Raw genomic sequence first — 15,462 nt, 5'->3', positions numbered from 1 at the left:
GCTCAGACATCAACGTAATCATCATAAATTGAAATATTTTATCGCGTATACTCAAAATCACGAATCAGCAAGAATAATTGAAATTTCCCACAACTTTTCTTCAAAACTAGATTTAATTATTGTATTTTTGGCCCTTTTTTCCCCAAACAAAATTTAAAAGATGTAATTATTGTGTTTGTGATAAGTGATTTGTTTACATTTTATACTTAAAAAAAAAAAAAAAAGCTCATTCACTGTTCACTGAAAAATGTTCCAAATGTATTTGCACAGAAAACAAAGACGTCGCACAGTTTCATTACATTCATATTCACAAACCTTCAACGTACTTTACGCTTAAAACCAAACAAAATGTTTGTAAAAATCCTTCTCAGAAAACCACACACACTTTTATTGAGTTTATAATAACAAATGTTTGTGTTTAAAGTTAACGGAAAAAAAAACAACTAAATAAATGAGATTTGAAGTCAGTCTGTTATTGAAAAAGAGACGTTTTCTCTTCGGTTTCTCCACACGCTAAAAAGAAAAATATATATATGACAGCATCGAGAATAATGCTAACGTTAACATCGCAGATCTGCGCGCTACGATTCCTCTTCTTTAGACAGCGCCTGAAAAAACAAACAAACAACGTTAAGATTTTGTGGGGGAAAAAACCCAGAAAAAGCAAAATTCGTCAAAACTGCGAAAAAAAAGTCACCTGTTTGAGGAACTGTCGTCCGAAATAATTGGTGGCCATGTTCTTTAAGTCGGTTTTTCCTCCGACTTTACATCGTACGTATCCGTAAAGATTTGCTCCTTGTAACGTGACGCCCATGATCACGATCGCCTGAGCAGAGAAAGAAAAACAAGTGAAATCTTTTTTTTTTTTTTTTTAATGCGACAAATTCCAGCCACTGAACACAAGATGGCACTGTTACAAAAATGTAAGAATATTTTTCAACTTTAACGCAGTGAATTACTTTAATTAAATAAATTCAGCTGCTTTAATTAAACGTGATGACTTGTTTGTTTGTTTACACTGAGTTTCGTCTGAAAACACAGACAAACACACGGAGCTAACGGTTAGCCGACATTAGCTACAGCCTCTGTGACACTTTTTAACAAACACGTCATTATCAACAACATTCATTTACAACATACAACGTTATTTCGACACACTCAATTTTCCTCTGTTTTTTTAGCATTAGCATGTTAGCATTTTTTATGTCAACGCAAGAAATTTAAGTTGTTTTCAGAAATAAATGCTGGGAAATGAGGTCCAGACATTCTGCAAAATTTGCCGTTTGTGTTTGGCACATCGAGGCTAGGGGTGGAGAAAATTACTGACATTTTTGTTTGGCTTTTTCCGAGAATTGTTCGAGAATTTTACTCTTTTTTCCAGGAAATATTATCTCGCAAACTCAGAAAAACAGAGCCCGCCTCCCCCTCAAAGTAAATGCGATAAATGCTTCCGTAGATGTTGTTTGGCTGGCGACTAATGTAAACAAATATTTTAAAACATGCACTTGTATAAAAATAAGCGGAAATGGAATAAAAATAAAGCTTCACACTCAGAGTATGAACATGACTTTGTTAGATGTCATTAAACTTGTTCTTTATCTCCGAGTTTGTCTTTCCTTCCTTCCTTCCTGTCCTCCCTCTCTTTCTCTCTGTGTCCTCATCTTGCAGGATGCAGGATCCAGATCCAGTTGATAAATATTATTTTTTTTTTAAAAAGCCTTTTCCTTTTGTTTTCTGATATTTTCCAAGTATTTATGCCATATTTTTTCTTAACACTTAAAGCGTTTATTTGATCGAGTTTTGTTTTAAACTTACGAGCCATTTGATGTTGAAAGAAAAGAGGGTGGAGAAGGCGAAGATGACCCAGAGAACCGGACACACCACCAGGCCGAGCCAGAAGATCCGAGACTCCGCATCCGTGGCTTGTTGCTGTTTCCCAGAGGCCTGTAGGAAACAGGAAGTGATCGCGGTTAGATTTAAAAAATGAGGAGACAACCGTCATCATCATCATCATCATCATCATCATCTTCTTACCTTCCTGGACTCAAACACCCAGTGGCTTCGGCCGTCGTCGTCCACCTGGTTCCACCACCTGAGACCAACCATCAGCCTCCCTGTGATGTTCTGACCACGCCCACAAAACAAAGCTTTTCCATTAAATATCAAAATACTCATAGTTTACCTCAAAAGTTTAGTTTAATTTAATCACTGAGGAGCAAATAAACCAGCAAATTCACCATTTTAAAATTACAGAGTGGGAATTATTCACATATTTTGGAAGGAATTGTAAAAAAATAACTGCTGTTTTGGCCCCGCCCACTTTTAACAGCTGCATAAGTGTCAGGTTTCATCAAACAACTAGAGTGGTGATAGTCGACGACTACTAACACTCCGCGCTGAGTCCACGCGCCCACATTTTTATGGCAATTTTAAAGCAAAATTTGCATAGGCAATGAAGGCCACTTTGGACATGTGGTGTGCAGCGGTGACCTTGGAAAGTAGGTCAAGGTCGCCCATCTTCGAACTTGTCCAAGATACTTGTAAGAGGCATGGACAGTGCCAGTTTGACATCAATATGTCGAATATTTGTCAAGTTATCGCGTTGACAAGCTCGTAAAGTGCCGTTTACACATTTCTCACATTTCCCCGCAAAAAAAACGCGTAAAAATTCACGTAAAAAAAAAAAAAAAAAGGTTTTTGGACAAAACGAACGCTATATTCTCCGCGTCTCTCGTCAAGCGCGGAGCATAAAAATTTAAATTTGACCGAAACGCAACACAAAGGCGGCCATTTTGGTGGAGATTTTGCGACATATTTGAACAAACTCCTCTTAACAGGTCAATGTGCCGAGATCTGATTTTGAACAGAGCGCCCCCTTGTGGAAACAGGAAACTATATTATACAATTTCACGTGCCAGGTCGAGTCATAAAAAACACCAGGTGGATTTCCGCAACGGCAAATTTAGCAATACGACGCGTTTCCGACATGTTTGAGTGACGAAGATAAAATAATCAAAAATACACGATATTTGCTAACTGCGACGCAGACGCACCTTCACCGTCCAGAAGTCACATGACAGCAGCAGGATGATGGAGACCATGCTGGCGATGAAGCTGCTGCTGAAACGCTCGCAGAGCAGGTAAACCACGACGGCGCTGACTCTGAAGAAGAGGTGGAAGAAGGACGCCACCGGGTGTCTGGAGACGGAATTACAACAGATTCATTTAAATGAGATCATATCAACAGAAGAAGAAGAACGCGGCTGTAAAATTAAGGAATCTTCAGGCATTTCACTGAAAATCACAGTTTTCTGGAATTAATGAGATAAGTTTTGCAAATTATTTGTTTGTGTTTTTCTGAATTAATTTAATCAAATATTCATTAATTTAATTTATAAAATTGTTAGATTTTCTCACCCAGGAAAAAAACTGGGTAATAAAGGATAAGAAAATTATGCAATTAATTCATGAAAATTGAAAAAAACAACTGGAAAAATCAGGACATTTCTGAAAACAGACACATTTCTGGAGAAAATGCATCTTGTTAATTTTAACATATATATATATACATTCAAAAAAGCCATTTTGTAGAAGAAAAATTATCTAATTTATTTTAAAAAACAGCCAGTTTTCAGACGTGAATGATGTATTTATATAAGCCGCTTGTTTCATTCAGAAAAACAAACAAAAACACTGTGTTTGTGCTGATTTATGAAGTATTAAAATGTTTTATTAAAACCACAGCGTGACAGTCGACTTATTTGTTTGTTTCTCTGCTCAAACGTAAACAAACTCACTTCAGATTCTTCTTCTTTGACCTTTTCTCTGCGTCGTCCTCGGCGTCAAACAGAGACACATCCTCGTCCATGGCGTCCTGAGGGACCAACGAGGAAGAACATGAGTCCTCAGAGACAAACACTGGAGCCCTCGCTCAGTTTGTTTATGTTTGTTTACGTTAGAATCAGCTGTGGTCACGTGAGCCTCAACAATAACAACGTGTTTACACCAGAAATCTGTGTTTTTCCATCAGTGCAAAATACATAATTATATAATATATGAATATGTCATGGCATTTAAAAAAAAATAATTAGCCATTTATTATTTAATAATTAGCCAATGTTGATGTGATTTGTGTATTTAATATTTAATAGAAACCAGAAAATCACACAAACTAATTAACTTAGTACTCGATGAATTGTTGCATGCTAATAACAGGTGTATGAAAAGGTTCCTGTCACTGTAATAGTAGTTTATTCATCAGCGTTTATAAAGACGTTTAAAAGTAAATAAAGTGACGATATAAATAAACTCAGCTGCTTTAATAAAATAGGTTTAATGTGATGACGTGTTTGTTTGTTTGTTTGTTTACACGGAGTTTCGTCTGAAAACACACACAAACACACGGAGCTAACTGTTAGCCGACATTAGCTAAAGCCTCTGTGACACCTTTTAACAAACACGTCATTATCAACAACATCAACAACAACAACAACAACAACAACAACAACAACAACAGTGACGTCACTATCCGTGCGAAAACGCTGACAGAAAATAAAACGTTAACGCTCGCGTGTCGCTGAAAAGAGGGCGGTCAGGCGAAGCTAACGACGCTACTGGAGCTAGCATGCTAGGCTAGCTACGACAACAGTAGAGCGTCTCTGGCGCAGTTAACTCGCGCTACAGCAGCGGGTTTTAACCCCGGTTCAGTGACGTCACGTTACCCGTGTCACACATTCACACATTCATAAAAAAAGTCAATATATTTATAAATGTAAAAACAAAGAAAGAGCACGACTTACTTCTGTTAGCATGGTGAAATGTCCGCAGACTCTTTTCTACTTCCTGATTACATCTCTCAGCGACACGTCACACGAGTCACGTGGACAACACGGAGTCACGTGAGTCACAGCGCGCCACGTAAACCTCCCCATTTATTCATTTATTTATTTATTTATTTATTTAAATATTTACACTTAAAACGTAATTACTTACCAAACATTTTTTTAAATATGCACAACTGTCACTTGAAAAATATATACTAGTCATTAATATCTCATAATTATGACTTAATATCTCATTATAATTACTTTATATCCCATAATTATGACTTAGTTTCTAATTATATTGACTTAATATCTCATCATGATGAATTAATATATAATTATTATGACTTAATGTCTGATTATAATGACGTAATATCTCATAATTATGATTTCATATCTCATTATAATGACTTAATATCTCATTATTATGACTTAATATTGAATTATTACGACTTAGTATCTCATTATAATGACTTAATATCTCATAATTAATAACAATTTCTCATTAATATGACTAAATATATAATTATATATCTCATAATTTTGACTTAATAACTCATTATAATGACTTAATATCTCATAATTACGACTTAATATCTCATTATAATGACTTAATATCTCATAATCACAACTTAATATCTCATTATAATGACTTAATATCTCATTATAATTACTGAACATCTCATCATTATGACTTAATATCTCATTATGACTTAATATCTCATTATTACGACTTAATATCTCATTATAATGATTCAATATCTCATTATAATGACTTAATATCTCATTATAATGACTTAATAACTCATTATAATGACTTAATATCTCATAATTACGACTTAATATCTCATTATAATGACTTAATATCTCATAATCACAACTTAATATCTCATTATGACTTAATATCTCATTATAATTACTGAACATCTCATCATTATGACTTAAAATCTCATTATGACTTAATATCTCATAATTACGACTTAATATCTCATTATTATGACTTAATATCTCATTATAATTGCTTAACATCTCATCATTATGACTTAATATCTCATTATGACTTAATATCTCATAATTACGACTTAATATCTCATTATTAAGACTTAATATGTCATTATAATTACGACTTAATATCTCATTATGACTTAATATCTCATTATAATGACTTAATATCTCATTATAATTACTTAACATCTCATAATTACAACTTAATATCTCATAATTATGACTTAATATCTCATTATGACTTAATATCGCATAATTACGACTTAATATCTCATAATTATGACTTAATGTCTCAATATTATGGAGAGATTTATAATTATGACTATAATATAGATTTAGTACAATATATTCATGTTTTTAACAGTTATTGGTCAAAAGTATTTAAATATTGTGCATCATTTTGAATTTAAGTGCATGTAGTCGTGGTTCACGTTGATTTAAATGTATTTAGGGCACAGATTATCTGTAATATCGCGAGTATAATGTCAGTAAATAAATCATAACTTATTTCTTCGTTCACCTACAGGAGAATTTTGAAGGAAAAACTTGTTGCTGTGACAAAGTGAGGAAGATAAAAACAAAGACGTAAAGTTGTATTTATTCACAGTGTGATGAAAAGTACAGTAACAGTCACATGACGCACGACGTCATCACCATCCCAAACAGGAAGTAAACAAATATATTATTATTGAAGGTCGGACGCAGTCGTCTTTAAATTGTGCGTAAAAAAAAAACCTAGCGGTCGTCGCGTTTTTTTTACGGAAATATGGCGCCATTGGAGGGCGAGGTGGGAGGGGAGGGGCTTTTGAGCCGCGGCGGTTCCCCGGGCGTCACCAAGGCGACCACGTTCTCCTTCTTCGACAACCAGAACGCCGGGTAAAGCGGCTCCAGGAACTCGGCCTCGTACTCGTGGACGGGCGTCATGGCGTCGTCCACGCCGTAGAACGCCAGGAGGCCGCGCGCGTAGTCCACGTACACGCCCACGCGCGTGAACTTGCCGGCGCCGAGCGGCGTCTCCACGCCGCTGTGCCACGCCGAGAAGGTGCGTCCGTTCCAGTGCAGACACCACGACGAGTTGTTGCCCGTGATGCAGCTGTTGCTCTCGCCGCCTTTGCGGTCGATGCTCTTGTAGGTCACGCCCACGTGCGTGCCCTCGCCGCCGATGTCCGCCTCAAAGTAATGGCGGCCCAGGTAGAAGCTCTCCGCCGCCAGCACCTGGCGCCAGCTCTCGAAGCGCTCGGGCACGTCGGGGTACGGATGCTGCCACGGCGTGGTGTTCGTCACCTTCCGGTTCTCCTCGGTCAGACGCAGGAACTTGTGAGCGGTGGCGGCGTCGAACGTCAACTGGGCGGAGTCTGAGAGCGAGAGAGAGAGGGAGGGAGTTACTCGACGCGTTAAATGGAAACAAAACAGTTCATTTAGGCCAAAACTGTAACTAATGACCTTTAGCAGGGGCGTTCAGAGAGAGTTTGGGGGCATGGGGGCCCTACGTTAAATTAGACCAATAAATAAAGTAGAACATTTGCTTTAAAATTCAACTTTTTTACAGGTTAAATGTGCATCGATTATATATCATTATAATGAGATATTAAGTCATTATAATGAGATATTAAGTCACTATAATGAGATATTAAGTCATAATAATGAGATATTAAGTCATTATAATGAGACATTAAGTCATTATAATGAGATATTAAGTCATAATAATGAGATATTAAGTCATTATAATGAGATATTAAGTCATTATAATGTGATATTAAGTCAATATAATGAGATATAATGTCATTATAATGAGATAATAAGTCATAATAATGAGATATTAAGTCATTATAATGAGATATTAAGTCATTATAATGAGATATTAAGTCATTATAATGAGATATTAAGTCATAATAATGAGATATTAAGTCATTATAATGAGATATTAAGTCATAATAATGAGATATTAAGTCATTATAATGAGATATTAAGTCATTATAATGAGATATTAAGTCATTATAATGAGATATTAAGTCATAATAATGAGATATTAAGTCATTATAATGAGATATTTAGTCATTATAATGAGATATTAAGTCATTATAATGAGATATTAAGTCATTGTAATGAGATATTAAGTCATAATAATGAGATATTTTCATTATAATTAGATACTGAGTCATAATAATGAGATATTGAGTCATAATAATGAGATATTAAGTCATAATAATGAGATATTAGGTCATAATGAGATATTAAGTCATAATAATGAGATATTAAGTCATTATAATGTGATATTAAGTCATTATAATGAGATATTAAGTCATTATAATGTGATATTAAGTCATTATAATGAGATATGTCATTATAATGAGATAATAAGTCATAATAATGAGATATTAAGTCAATATAATGAGACATTAAGTCATTATAATGAGATATTAAGTCATAATAATGAGATATTAAGTCATTATAATGAGATATTAAGTCATTGTAATGAGATATTAAGTCATTATAATGAGATATTAGAAACAAGAAAATCACTGATTTTCTCTATGGGGTTTGGTGTGGGAGAGTGAGTGGTTTACAAACCTCAGCTTCCTGTTGTTAAAGTCTGTCCAACAGTGAAATAAAGACGTGAACGTGTTCTTAAAACATCGTAGACTTAAACTGACGTAGATTTTATCAGTTGAGTCTTTTGTTAAAGTGTCTTTAAATCAGTTGTTTTCATGTTTTTGTCTGAACCTGTGAACACTCACACTTGAGGAAGTCCGCTCGTGTCTCTGGATCTGGTAAAAGCAGATTCTCTTTCCCTGCGACGATGGCGTGGACGGTTGTTTTTATTCCCATTTTGTCTGAAACACACAGAAGGAATTTGATGATCCTGCCTCACACACACATGTTATGTCAGGTTCTGTCTGCAGCTGTGACACACAGGCGGAATATTTCTGACGAGTGTGAACACGCCCTGACGATCTGTGTGTGTGTGTGTGTGTGTGTGCGTCTCACCGCTCTTGCAGGTCTCTTTGACTTTGTCGATGTACGACGACACGATCATGTCGCAGAGTTCCTGCGTGGAGTCAACGATGACGCGGCTCAGAGAGTTCAGACAGTCCATCAGTCCGATGTAAACGCCCGGCAGAGAGATGTCGGCCGTTTGTTTCTTCCACTCCGAGTATTCCTGCAAAACAACACACGTTTAGTATTCTACACCTGCTCAAAGTAAAACAACAACAACAGGTTTTATAGTTCATAGATATTTCATACTTTGTTAGGATTTAAATCTACGGTGGCCCTGGAGTGACAAACACTATAAAGAAAATGTTTCTACAAAAACACTAAAATGTTACAAAAACGCAAAAAGACATGAAAAAAAACCACTGAAAAACATTAAAACATTAAGAATATGCTTAAATATCACAAAAAACTGCAAAACATTAAGAAAACGCTAAAATATCACAAAAACGCTAACATGTCACAAACACGCAAAAAACATTTAGAAAAATGCTAAATCACAAAAAACGCTAAAACAAAACAAAAACACGGAAATGCTACAAAAAACGTTAAAATGTTACAAAAACGCTGAAACATTAAGAATACGCTAAAATGTCACAATAACGCTAAAACGCTAAGGAAAAACGTTAAAGTGTTACAATAACGCAAAAACATTAAGAAAACGCTAAAATGTTACAGAAATGCTAAAACATAAAAAAAAGCTAAAATGTCACAAAAACAAAAAAAAAATGCTAAAATGTCACAAAAACAAAAAAAAATCACAAAAATCCAAAAAATCCCCGAAATGCTAAAATGTTGCAAAAATGCTAAAATATAAAAAAAACGCTAAAATATAAAAAAAAACGCTAAAATGTCACAAAAAGGATAAAATATTAAGAAAACAAAAATGTTACAAAAACGCTAAAACATTACACAAAAACGATAAAAAATCCCCAAAACATTCAAATGTTATAAAAACGCTGAAACATCAAGAAAACAACCACGATAATAACGATAATGACGGCGCGGTTAGCCGTTACCTGCAGGAAGTCCACGTCGTTCTTGTTCCTGGAGATCTTGTCCATCTGCGCCTGGATCTTCTTCAGCTCGCCGCACCTCTGCTCCAGGTGAACCCTGATGCCTTCAGCCTGCTTCAGCGCCTGCTTCTCCTCGGCCTCCAGGATCTCCGTCACCTCCCTCTTCGCTCGCTCCACCATCGCCTGCAGAGCCTCAAACTGAGTCTCCATCACCGCTCGCACCTCCGTCACCGATTGCTGCGGAAAAAGTCAGGATGGTTGTGGAGTTATGAGCGAGGAGTCGCATGGTGTTGTTATGGTCTGAGCGTCGCCATGGAAACGCCTCAGGGGAAACCCGGCGTTCCTCAGCACTTACAGGTTCTGAGGTTCTCGCTCCAGAAATAGACTGAATGTTCTCAGCGGTTGTGAAATGACACGGTGAATGTGGTGACATGAGTCATGTGACATGAGTCACGTGACAGAGTGTGTTTACCTCGATGGAAACCGTGTTGAGCTGCAGTTTGTTGATGGCGTTCTCGGCCGCCGTCACCGTCTTGGCCGCGTCCGTCTGTTTGTCCTGGAGTTCACTCTGAGGACGTTAACCACAGGAGACCACAGCGTCAGTCAAACCACAGACCATTATATGCTAAGGCTGAGAAGACGTCACGTGCTAAGAACGGAAAAAACTACAACATTTGAACAAAAACGCAAAAAGGCTAAAACTTTAAGAAAAACGTTAGAAAAACGCTAAAATGTCGCTTGAACGCGGAAAAATTAAGAAAAATGCAAAAAAATTAAGAAAAACGTTATAAAACACTGAAACATTGAAAAAACCATAAAAATTTCACAAAAACGCGAAAAAATAAGAAAAACACTAAAACATTAAGAAAAAAGTTAACAAAAACACTAAAATGTTACAAAAGGCTAAAACTTTAAGAAAAACGTGACAAAAACGCTAAAATGTCACTTGAACGCGGAAAAATGAAGAAAAACATTAAAACGTCACAAAAAGGCTAAAACTTTAAGAAAAAAGTTAAAACGTTACAAAAACGCAGATTACATTGAAAAACGCTAAAATGTCACAAATACGCGAAAAAAATTACGAAAAATGCTAAAACATTAAGAAAAACTTGAAAATGTTACAAAAACGCTGAAACATTAAAAAAAAACGCTAAAATGTTACAAAAACGCTAAAACACTGAGAAAACACTAAAATGTTACAATAACGCAAAAAATAAAGAAAAACACTAAAATGTTACAAAAGGCTAAAACTTTAAGAAAAACTTTTACTTTAAGAATAAAAATGCTAAAATGTCACTTGAATGCGGAAAAATTAAGAAAAACATTAAAACATCAAAAAAAGGCTAAAACTTTAAGAAAACCTTAAAAATTTTACAAAAACGCTAAAACATTAGGAAAAACATTAAAATGTTACAAAAACGTTAAACGTTAAAATACCACAAAAAGGCTGACACGTTAAAAAACACTAAAACATTGAAAAAAAACACTAAAATTTCACAAAAACGCGAAAAAATGATAAAAACACTTAAGCGTTAAGAAAAACGTTACAAAAAAAGCTGAGAACTTTAATAAAAAAAAACTCTAAAACAATGTGGAGGAAAAGGTAAAAACGTCTTGAGGAAACTTCAGACTCTGAATTCCAGGGCAGGTCCAGGCGAATCTGGACCTGAAGGTTCTGCTGAAGAATTCCTCTCCATTCTTTGGCTTCACGTTCTTTATTTGTACAAAAACACGACTGATTACGTCAAGTGTGTTGCCGTGGAAACGTCTCATTTTAATAAACAGGAACAAAAAGTGTGAGTTATTCGACTAAAGAAAATTCTCAATATTGATTTTTTTACAATAACTAAAGGGAAAAAAAGTACTTTAACATGAACTTTTATCATAATTTTAACACTTTGTTTTGTCACTGACGCAGTTTTTGTCGTGTGTTTTTACACAGAAATAAACAGAAGGTGAAGCTGTTTGCAGACGACGTGTTGTTTTTAACAGACTGTGTTTTTTAAACGTGCTCTATAATCTTTCACAGTTTTCAAAAGTGTTCTGCAAATACATTTAACTCTAAAATTAGTATTTTTCTCAAAATTTATTATAAAAAAAATACATTTTGAGTGGAGAATTTGTTTAAAAATGTCACTTTTATTATGTTAGAGATGTTAAAGATTAAACTTTTCTTTCTTAAAATGACACAATTGTTTTTACAGTGTACATTAAAGGCGCCATATGTAAGAATGTGGCCAAAAACAGTTACTACACTCAAATTAAAAAAAAATACCGAGGTCTTTTAGGTTTGGTTGACCTAACTGGCAAACCGTGGTTGCTCGGCAGCTGAGACTCTACTGACTGCAATGATTGGTAGACGGCGGTAGGTGGCGCCACCTGACGCCAAAACATAATTACAAAACATAAACATGATTTTTTTAATGCAAATATTTTGTCTGTGCTGTTGTTGTTGGTGAGTTCAGTTTGTTATATGAACATTATTCCTGAGTCTCTGTGACATATTAGGAGGATTTGATCATTTATTACATAATGCACCTTTAAATATTTTTATTTTAAGGTAAAAAAAACCAACAAGGCTAATTTTTGCAGTGTAGGATAGGATTTTAAAGTGTAGAATCAGGTTAAAAACTCATCTTTTATGACGTTAAAGATGTTATTTCTGTTTCTTTTTAAAGAGATTGGAGTCTTTGAAGACTCAGGAATTTCCTCCAGACGTGAGGTGAGTCTTTACAGGAAACTGGTTTCTCAGAGTTCTTATGTAAGAGTTCTCTCCAATGACAGCGTCCCTGAAGTGGAACAGGAAGTTATTTCACTCTATTGTCCTGAGGAAATGAACGAATGAACGAATGAACGAATGACACAGAAACAGCAGCGTTTACATTAAATGTCACTTAGAGAACACGAGACCTTTGTAAAAGTGTTGTGTAACAAACACTGAGTCAACAACAGGTGTGCGTTCACACAGCGACACAGGAATGTTGTGACCCGTCATGAATGAGTGATGAATGAACGAGTGAAGCTGCGTCAGTCTTTGGTTTCACAGTCAGAATCAACGCTTTGAGAACAACTGTTTAAAAGACGCGCCTCATCCTTCGTCTCGACGCTCGCTGCTATATTTATCGAGGATTACGCCCGACCTCCTGACCTCTGACCTCCTGACCTTTAATCCCGCCTTCTTTTGTTTCTTTGCAATTAGAAAAACAAATAAAAGTCACATAAAACCCCCCAAAAAAAGGGGGCTGTGGATGAAAGAAAACACACATAATCGCTGCTCTAATCTGAGGCTGATGTGGAATCTTTGAGTTAAAATTGAGCGATCGACACGAAAAAAACGGTAAAAATCTCTAATGTTACTTCTTCTCTGATGAAATACGAAGCGCGCGAAACGAGCGTCGGAGCCGCGCGAATTAACAGAGAAAAACTAAAGCGAACGTTTGCGAGGATCGACAGATACGCAGACAACACTGCGATGTTTCTAAACCTCCACCTTCTCGTTTGTGGTCGACCGGTTGGTTTACGAATTTAACGAATAAACAAGGTTTATTTTACTTTTTTTAAAGCTTTAATGACTTTAATGTGTGTGTGTGTGTGTGTGTGTGTGTGTGTAAATACAACTTCACAGATGTTTTTGTCTCATTGTACTTTATTGGTTTTCTTGAATAATCTCCTGGTTGTGAGATTTTATTTATTAAGTACTTTTTGTGTATATTTTAACTACTTTTTGTGTATATTTTAACTTCTTTTTGTCTATATTTTAACTACTTTTTGTGTATATTTTAAGTACTTTTTGTGTATATTTTAAGTACTTTTTTGTGCATATTATAAGTATTTATATGTATACGTTAAGTACTTTTTGTGTGAAAGTATTTTTCATGTATATTTGAAGTCGTTTTTGTGTATCTTATTTCATGTTGTTTTATACTGTATATACTGGAGTTGTTGTATTTGTGCTCTAACCTGAGGCGTTGTAAAGTATCAAAGTACAAATACTTTGTTAGCGCATATTTATATTTCTAACCACTTATTACTTTTACTCCACTTTTACTAACTTTTCAGTTTGACTTGTTTTACTAAAGCGTATGAAAATGACTTTTGACATGTTTGTGTGATACTTAATAATGTACTTATACTCTGTTAAGTATCACTTTAAAGTGTTTTAGACCAGAATAACCTGTTGTTCCTCCGTGTGTCTCACACCAGGACACAAAGACATTTGAAATTCCTCTAAATAAAGTTTCTAAAAATAGTTCTTTTACATTTTAAACTTTAAATCTTTAAACTTCCTTAAGTTTTAAGAGAAATCAGAGTCTGAATTGACCTCAAAGCAGATTCTTGGTCAGTTTTTTAGTGAAATAAGTGAAATTAGGAAACTTTTTCTCCAGAGAAATAAATCAATGAGTTGATGAGGAGGAGGTCAAAGGTCAAAGGTCAAAGGTCAAAGGTCAAAGGTGAAAAAGAGCAGATACTTCACCTGGATCTGTTTCCTGGCGTCGACCACGGCGAGCGTCTTGTGTCCGCGGTGTTCCTCCGTCACGCAGTCCTGACAAACGCAGCAGGCGTCGGCGCAGCAGAAGATCTCCAGCGGCCACTTGTGGCTCTCGCAGGTTCTCCTCTCGATGTCCTGCAGCGGCTCCACCAGACGGTGGTTCTGGAACTTGGGGTTCTCCAGGTGAGGCCTGAGGTGAGCCTCGCAGTACGACACCAGGCAGGTGAGGCAGGACTTCAGGGCCCTGCAGCGGCTCTCGATGCACGAGTCGCACACCACGTCGTTGGGACCCAGAGGTTCCTCGGGGACCTTCACGTCTTCTTCGTCCTCGTCCTCCTCCTGTGAGGCTGGACTCTGCTCCTCCTGAGCTTCGGCCTCCGAGACCTGGTCTGGTTCAGGAGCAGCAGCTTCAGGCTCGTCCGGACGCTGTGGACAAACCTGACCGTTGTCCTGGAGACGGGAGCTGGACGAGGACGAGGACAAGGACGAGGACGAGGCGTCCACCAGGAGATCAGCTGAGGAGACGCAGAACCTCTGCTGCTGCTGCTGAGGACCAGGAGATGCTGGTGTTGACGTGGAGGAGGAGGACGAGGTGGAGGAGGAGGACACCGTGGCTGGAGCTTCTGTGTCTTCCATGTCTCCTGCTGCTGTTTCTCCTGCTGCTGCTGTTTCTGCTGCTGCTGCTGCTTATGCTGCTGTCAGTTCCTGGATCACAGAGTGAAGAACTGTGGAGAGGCCACACCTTAGATGATGTGAACTGAGCTCTCCAGAGTTTCAGTCCACATGACGATGGGCTCCGCCCCCTACACACACACACACACACACACACACACACACACACACAGAGACACTCCCTCCTCTTGAGGGCGGAGCCTCCTCCTCAGGGAGGTGTAGCGTTACATTCCGACACAAACGCTGATCATGAAGCTTTTGTTTTGTTGCTCTGATGTCGAGGATCTTCAGGAAGTTTCCTCAGAGTTTCCTCTTCAGCATGTGAACACTTCTCTTCCTCTTCCTCTTCTTCTTCTTCCTCTTCTTCTTCTTCTGTTTGTTCTCGTCATCAAACAGTGAGTCAGCGTTTGTCAGATTCAGAGAAGAAGAAACTACGTTTGTTTACATTTGTTTGTGCAGAAAC

The 15,462-nt window shown here is 36.9% G+C and overlaps 2 protein-coding genes across 2 annotated transcripts; both read right to left on the bottom strand.

Annotated features, from left to right (window-relative positions):
- Positions 1–364: 364 nt before the first annotated feature.
- Positions 365–4,885, bottom strand: tvp23b (trans-golgi network vesicle protein 23 homolog B). Its single transcript, XM_083904400.1, has 7 exons — positions 4,800–4,885; positions 3,798–3,874; positions 3,054–3,198; positions 2,035–2,124; positions 1,816–1,944; positions 698–826; positions 365–608 (listed from the first exon to the last, which is right to left on the bottom strand). Exons 1-7 carry the CDS (start codon positions 4,809–4,811, stop codon positions 582–584), a joined length of 609 nt encoding a protein of 202 aa, XP_083760526.1. The 5' UTR covers positions 4,812–4,885; the 3' UTR covers positions 365–581.
- Positions 4,886–6,528: 1,643 nt separating this feature from the next.
- trim16 (tripartite motif containing 16) lies at positions 6,529–14,963 on the bottom strand (the record flags this gene model as incomplete). Its single annotated transcript, XM_083904687.1, has 6 exons — positions 6,529–7,183; positions 8,567–8,662; positions 8,817–8,988; positions 9,842–10,075; positions 10,311–10,406; positions 14,313–14,963. The coding sequence occupies 6 exons, from the start codon at positions 14,961–14,963 to the stop codon at positions 6,585–6,587; spliced, it is 1,848 nt and encodes a 615-aa protein (XP_083760813.1). The 3' UTR covers positions 6,529–6,584.
- Positions 14,964–15,462: the final 499 nt, after the last annotated feature.

Source organism: Microchirus variegatus (assembly GCF_963457635.1).
Source record: "Microchirus variegatus genome assembly, chromosome: 18".
Classification (NCBI taxonomy): Eukaryota; Metazoa; Chordata; class Actinopteri; order Pleuronectiformes; family Soleidae; genus Microchirus; species Microchirus variegatus.
This window is presented reverse-complemented; position numbering and strand designations above follow the sequence as displayed.